Here is a 7,546-nt window from a genome sequence, read left to right on the forward strand (position 1 = left end):
CTCTCCCTTCCTTTCTGAAATCATTAAAAATATTTTTTTAAAAAAGAAGAAGCAGACCCGTCTGTTTTGATATAGGTATCTCACAGATGTCTTTTGAAAAATTTTAATTTTTTTTTTTTATTATGTATTGAGTTTAGAAAGAGGGGCAGGGAGGGAGGAAGGGGGAGAGGGAGAGGGAGAGGGAGAAAGAGAGAGAGAGAGAGAGAGAGAGAGAGAGAGAGAGAGAGAGAGAGAGAGAGAGAGAGAGAGATTGATTTATGTATTAATTGGTTGATTTGTATTTGTGCCCTGACTGGGTCAAACCTACAACCTTGATGTGTCAGGATGATGCTCTAACCAACTGAGCTATCCGGCAGGGCTCAGATACGTTTTTGAATAAGGGAAAAACCCAAGTTGTACACAGACATGTGCAGCATGTTGTCCTTAATATTAAAACCCTGAACTTTGAAAACAGAACAACTTGCTTTTTTTTCATTCTTGATTGTAAGCTCCTTGCCTTTCCTGCATCAAGTGGCTGCTGATTGGTGGGAGACTGAGGAATGCAGCAGAGGAACTAGTGTGGTGTATTCTGCTGTGGGAAAACACTGAAAAGCAGTGGGTCTTGAAAGAGCTTGAACCTCAGTGAACTGTGGACCTCCTCAATGAGGCATTTCCCACGGGGAGAGGAGCCTGGGGTGGCAGCGGAGGTTCTAGTAACACTTCAGTAGAGCTGTGAAGGCACCAAGCTAGAAGCTGTCTGGGAGCCTTTGGGGGTTTCTCTAGGCCAAACATGGCTCTACATGTTGACATAATCAGCTCAGTTAAAGCCAATAAAACAGCCTAAGAATGGTTTGATGAAATAAAATCATGGCACTATTTTATTTATTTGCTCCTTGAAATCTCCATTAATGTTATACCTTCCCTACTTCTCTTGGGAAAATAAAGTAGATTTCTGAAAGATACAAGAATGATTTTAATAGGAATGTTATACTTGAGTCATTGAGGAAAAGAATTCCTATATTTTCCAGCATATGTTAGTCTTCTGTAAAACTCTTACTCATCCTGCAGGACTTCTGTTTTGAAATGAAATAATTAAGAAAATTACATAGCCTCTGTGTTAGGTTTACTGCTAATAAGAACAGCAAAAATATGTTAAATATTTTTTTTATTAACCTAGGACTGGGCACTTGGAGTCCTGCATGCCAAAATTATTGCAGCTATAACATTGATGGGTCCCCAGTGGTGGTTGAAAACTGTGATTGAGCAGGTAAGCAAACTCATTTTTCAGCTGCCTCCTGCACATCTCCCACTGGGGGATGTGCCCACAACCCAGGTACATGCCCTTGACCGGAATCGAACCTGGGACCTTTCAGTCCGCAAGCCGACACTCTATCCACTGAGCCAAACCGGTTTCGGCAGCAAACTCATTTTTCAGAAAAAGATTGGGAGTAATCATGATTATGTGTAGTGAATGGGACTCCTTTTTCTTTTTTCACCTTTTCTGAGTTTTCTACATTTTCTTTAATGAGCATATAACTCTTTTTTTAAAAAGAAGTCATTTGCTCTTTCATCATCATGAATTTTCATCATCCACTGTTAAGACTTCTCTTATCTAAAGGTTAACCAGGCTTAAAGTACCTAGAACCTTATCCAGAGTAAAGCCAAAATTTAGCACATGTGCTTTTTTTCAGGGCCGGAGTTCTGATGGAGGCTTGTTCAGTTTTCTAAGCCTGTAGTAGGGAAAAAGCTATTGTGCAAGGCAACAAATAAAAGGCAGAAAAAATAATAAATTACAAAATTAGAGCTGTTTGGGAATATTCTAGCTATGTAGCCCCTAAGAGTTTATGGAACCATCAGATAATAAGGTGATTGTGGTGATAAAACCTTGAAAAAGAGATTGTGCTTCTGTATTCTGATAAGACTAGGAAATATGCAATTCATTTTAGGAAGATTTCTATTCAAAATAGCCAACATAACAGATTTGATGCTTATTTAAATTTTAGTTATCTAGAAAATGTTCTTGTGGACAAAACTCTTATCCAGTGCTCAATAAATAAGGTGTTAACAATTCTGTAGCAATAAAGGTGCACCTACTTTATATATATAGGAAATAAAGGGCAGTCGTTTCCAGCTCAGTCTGCACAAGAAAATGGTAAAAAAAAAAATCCCTATACCTGGAGATTTGTGGGGGTGAGGAGAGCCAGGGAATTACTGTGTGTTTGCATGTATCACTTAAGTGTGGGCTTACTCTGTAAGTGCCCTAAAGTGAGCTGGATTGTGTACTGCATGGCAGCATACCCATTTATGGTAGGAGTGCGGGCCACTCTACTCTGGTGTCTCCAGGTAAGACTTCTTTGCCCTTGCAAAGGAGTATGGAGAATAAGGGTTTAATCACCGCTGGAGGCTATGAAGCACTGTTGATCTTTGTAATATTTTCTCTCTGATGCTTTCTTTTCTCATACATATGTGTAAGTTTAAAATGGTTGAGAAACACTAGGATGCCTTACAACATGAGTGTAAATGCATTTGGGTTAACCAGGTTTCTTTGGGATTAGAAGCTACCTCTAGGGGGTTAATCCAGTTTGCCATTCTTTCTGGCCCTCTCCTGAGGGATGGAGTGTGACTGTGGGCAAGGTGAGGTTGAAGTGCTAGGGAAAAACAGAAACATCACTCTAGCCATTTTGTCCTCTGCATGCCATCTTTGTTTCCCATTATTTCCAAGGTTTTCCCTCTTTCATCCATTCTTTCCTCTGCAGTACTATTCAGTAGAACTTTCTGGGTAAGATTATGGAAATGCTCTAGAAATTTTTGAATTAAAAAATATTTACTGCCAAAACCGGTTTGGCTCAGTGGATAGAGCGTCGGCCTGCGGACTGAAAGGTCCCAGGTTCGATTCCGGTCAAGGGCATGTACCTGGGTTGCGGGCATATCCCCAGCGGGGGATGTGCAGGAGGCAGCTGATCGATGTTTCTCTCTCATCGATGTTTCTAACTCTCTATCTCTCTCCCTTCCTCTCTGTAAAAAATCAATAAAATATATTTAAAAAAAAAAAATATTTACTGTAGAATAATTTTATATTACATTTTTACATAAAGTATCTTTGGTTTGTTAAAATTTGATTTATACAAGCTTTTCAGAAACATGTTCTTTATCATGGTTTTTATATATATACTAGAGGCCCAGTGCACAAAAATTTGTGCACTCGGTGGGGGGGATCCCTCAGCCCAGCCTGTGCCCTCTTGCAGTCTGGGACTCCTCGGGGGATGACCACTTGCTGGCTTAGGCCTGCTCCCCGGGGGATTGGGCCTAAGATAGCAATCAGACATCCCTCTGGCAGTCCGGCAGCCCTTGGGGGATGTCCACTTGCCAGCGGGTAGCAGACCTAAGCTGCAGTCAGACATCCTTAGTGCTGCTGAGGAGGCAGGAGAGGCTCCCACCACCACTGCTGTACTGGCAGCCATCAGCCTGGCTTGTGGCTGAGCAGAGCTCTCCCATGTGGGTGCGACTGACCACCAGAGGGGCAGCTCCTGCATTGAGCGTCTGCCCCCTGTGGTCAGTGTGTGTCATAGTGTCCAGTCATTCCCAGTCTCTCTGATGTTAGGGTCAGTTTGCATATTACCCTTTTACTATATAGGATAGAAGCCTGGTGTATGGGTGGGGACTGGCTGGTTTGCCTTGAAGGGTGTCCCGGATCAGGGTGGGGGTCCCGCTTGGGTGCCTGGCCAGCCTGGGTGAGGGGCTGAGGGCCGTTTTCAGGCTGGTGGGCGACTGAAGCTCCCAGCCTCTCCTTTTATTCTTTTTCTTTTTATTCTGGGATTTATTTACCTTCTATAATTGAAACTCTGTTGCTGTCACTGGCGCTCCCAGCTCTGAGGCCGCGGCCCGCTGAAAGCAGGTATCTGAGGTTTGTTTAGCTTCTATAATTGAAACATTGTTGCTTCCGTAGCTCAGAGCTGGGCCGCAACAGGCGGGGAACCTTGGCTTCCTCCATCACTGGGGCAAGCAAGCCTCCTGTTCGCTTCAGCTGCGTGGCTGCCGGCCGCCATCTTTGTTGGCAGTTAATTTGCATATTGCCCTGATTAGCCAATGGGAAGCGTAGCGGAGGTACGGTTAATTACCCTTTTTGTCTTTTATTAGATAGGAGATATATATATATCTATCTATATATATATATATAAATATATATCTATATATAAATATTTATATATAAATAAATAAATAAAAGCCTAAGCGACCATTATGACTGGTCAGGCAAACAACCAGCCACTATGATGTGCACTGACCACCAGGGGCCAGAAGCTCAATGCAGGAGCTGCCCCCTGGTGGTCAGGGTGCTCCCAAAGCCACCTCCCATGGCCGGCCAATCTCCCCCTTCCCCTCCCAGTCGGGCCAGGCTGAGGGACCCCACGCATGCATGAATTCGTGCACCAGGCCTCTAGTATTCAGATAAAATAAATGCAATCTTAAATGGTAACAAATGACTTATGGAGTTACTTGAAGTTAATATGGTCTTAAACTAATATTATTGGTTGCCATCTGGTATTGTCTAGATCAAAGCTAGCGTAGTTATGATTCTAGATTAGTGTCTTATTATTTCGTATCTTAGAGTTAATTGCAAAGTATAAGGAGGTAAATGCATTTCTTTAAAAACTTGTGGGTACCACACTTATGTTTGTGTCCCAGAATTTGCCTTGACTTTGGAAAAATAATCAGTTTGAATCCTTTGGGGCTCGTAGATTCAACTCCCTGCAGCATGGATTCAGTAGAGATTACTCTGTAAATTTGGAGGAATTGTTTTGCCTTCTCGTTCTCATATTTCCCCCCATTTTCAGGTTTATGCAAATGGCATCCGAAACATTGATCTTCACTATATCATTCGTAAACTGGCAGCGCCTGTGATTTCTGTGCTCTTGCTGTCCCTGTGTGTACCTTATGTCATTGCATCTGGCGTTGTTCCTTTACTAGGTGAGTAATGCTGGCTGGGGAACTTGAGAGCACCTTTATTTTATTTTATTTTAAATATATTTTTATTGATTTCAGAGTGGAAGGGAGAGGGAGAGAGAGTAGAAACATCAATGATGAGAGAGAATCATTGATTGGCTGCCTCCTGCATGCCCCCTACTAGGGATTGAGCCCGAGACATGGGAATATGGCCCCGACCAGAAATTTGAACACTTGACCACTGAGTCACGTGGGCTCGGTGAGAGAACACCTTTATTGACATTGTTACATTATTGTCACATGGTATCATAGGTTGGCTGGCTCCAAATGCTTTATTTGTAAATATAAACCCAGCTAAAACAATGATTTCAAGAAACTATTGTTCTTAATTTGACTACTCAGAGCAAGATTAAGAGGATCATAAAGCCTTTGGTACAGTTTTGTTTTTCGCTAGGCAGGTGAGAAAGTATTGATATTTACACTCTTCCCAAAATAGGCAGGAACAGATTTCCTTCAAGTTGTCTTCTAACTAGAAGTGCTGTGATCACAGACTTATAAAATTAAGGACATGTTGTAATTAATTTTAAAAAAGTTCTTTAGCATAAAAGGAAAACCCAAGAGGAGATGCTAATTTATTACAATTCATCAACTAGAAATGATCAATTTTGTACTGAAGAACCCCGCAGGACCTTAAACCCAGCATATGCTCAAAATTATAAGCACAAAGTTTCCCTCTCAAAATCTTTTCTTATGAATTTACTCATACTGACTAGTGTCATCATCCATCAAGTTGCATGATTCAGAAACCTTGAAGGGCATTCACGTTACCTGAGGCTCTCTGCTCTCCATACTCAAATGGTCTTCAAGTCCCACTGACCCAACATCTGAAACCCATTCTCTCCTTTCTGGCACTCTTACCCATGGCTCCTTGAGCTGCACATCATCTCTCACCTTAACATCAACAGCCTTCTGTCTAGTTTCCCTGCTTTGACAACTAATTCATTGTCTATACTGCGGCCACAGTGACTTTCAAAAGAATGAATCTCATTGTTTCTCTTTAATGAACATCCTTTCTTTGGCCCCTCTGTGGCCTTTAGAACATAATCCAGCTCCTAGGCTTACTTCAAAGGCTCCTCCTGGTGCTCCAGTTTGATCTCACTTGTTGACTCACTTCATTTTATATGTGACCAGTCCCCTCTTCTTTGTGAAAGGACATATTTCTATTTCACTGCCATTCCATATACACTTAGAGTTCTCCTTTTTTGGTTTTACAGGTGTTACTGCGGAAATGCAAAACTTGGTCCACCGGCGGATTTATCCATTCTTACTGATGGTCGTGGTATTGATGGGGATCTTGTCATTCCAGGTCCGCCAGTTTAAGCGCCTTTATGAACATATTAAAAATGACAAGTAAGTCTAGACTTCCAGACATTTAGCCACTCATATTAAGATTTATCACTTGTTAATGTTTGTGCCTAATGTGATGAATCAAAAAGGGAAAATTGCTCAGATTCTGGATATATTTTGAGGTAGAATTAATAGAATTTGGTAACAGATTGGATGAGGGTGTGAAATAGCATTATCAAAAACTGTTGTACTGAGCAACTGGCAATTTGGAGTTGTCATTTATGTAGATCAGTGATTTTTCAACTGGTGTACTGCAGGAATTTTTAAAACATATAATTCTATTTATTCAGGGGCACTGACCTCTTTTTTCTTAGATTGTCAAATAAAAAAATGACAACAACCAACACAATAATAACTGTTTGGTGTGAATGAATAAAAATTTAACCTATTATTCTGTCAAATCGGCAAAAGTTATATATTTTTTTGGTGTGCCACAGAATTTTAGTAATTTATGTGTGCTATGAGATGAAAAAGGTTGAAAATTGCTGATGTACATGAAGAATAAAAAGACTGGGAGAAAATGGTTTGAGGAAGATTATTTTTTTAATACTCATTTCACAGAGTTTTCAGTTGCTTTGATTTGACAAGATACAAAAGAGTTTGAGAGAAGAAGAAATCTACGTTAAGAACTTGCAGTACCCGCCTAAGCCTTTCTTGCAATCAAGGGCCATTAGGTTACTCTGACCACTGCTGAGAGAGGCTGCAAGGTTACTGCAAATGTGTCGAGCCCTCTGTTTCGAGAAAACTCTGTGACCTTACCTCACTGAGAGATTGATAACAGCCAAGGTTAGCAAGCCATTTGACCTTCCATGTCCTCACGGAGGGCTGAGTCTTGCTCTGCTTCAGTGTTGTCTAGCAAAAAACATGAGTTTATAGCTTTCCGTCCTGGTTTGCCTGGGAGAGTCCCAGTTTACACATGCTGCTTTCGTGTCATCGTTAATAGAACCCTTGGTTTGGACAGCAAATTATATGCTCACCTTATTTATTACTCTGAGGACTCCTAAGAGTATTATTTTAAAAATTTAGAGTGTTCAAGGCTTCTCCAAAGCCTTTATGACAGTAGAAAACACAAGTGCATTTTTAGGTGGTCAGAGTACAACGTCTTTCAAACATGAAGGAAAGGGGAGGAGGTTTCAGTGATGAGAGTCTGCTTTCTCACTTCACTTGTTTTGGCAAGGTCTTACTGGCACTCCTTGATCTGCCATCAATGCTTCCAAAT

At 41.2% G+C, this 7,546-nt stretch overlaps 1 protein-coding gene across 7 annotated transcripts in view; it reads left to right on the top strand.

Moving 5' to 3' along the window:
* Positions 1–7,546, top strand: part of MARCHF6 (membrane associated ring-CH-type finger 6) — a 69,284-nt gene that overhangs the window by 57,097 nt on the left and 4,641 nt on the right. For 5 of the 7 annotated variants that reach the window (XM_036309143.1, XM_036309148.1, XM_036309145.1 and 2 more), the window contains 3 exons: positions 1,157–1,246; positions 4,812–4,944; positions 6,195–6,330. In XM_036309143.1, coding sequence (XP_036165036.1) covers positions 1,157–1,246; positions 4,812–4,944; positions 6,195–6,330 — 359 coding nt within the window. The remainder of the gene's footprint in view (positions 1–1,156; positions 1,247–4,811; positions 4,945–6,194; positions 6,331–7,546) is intronic. The other 2 variants (XM_036309149.1, XM_036309147.1) reach the window with 2 other exon arrangements.

Source organism: Myotis myotis, unplaced genomic scaffold (genome assembly GCF_014108235.1).
Source record: "Myotis myotis isolate mMyoMyo1 unplaced genomic scaffold, mMyoMyo1.p scaffold_m19_p_5, whole genome shotgun sequence".
Lineage (NCBI taxonomy): Eukaryota > Metazoa > Chordata > Mammalia > Chiroptera > Vespertilionidae > Myotis > Myotis myotis.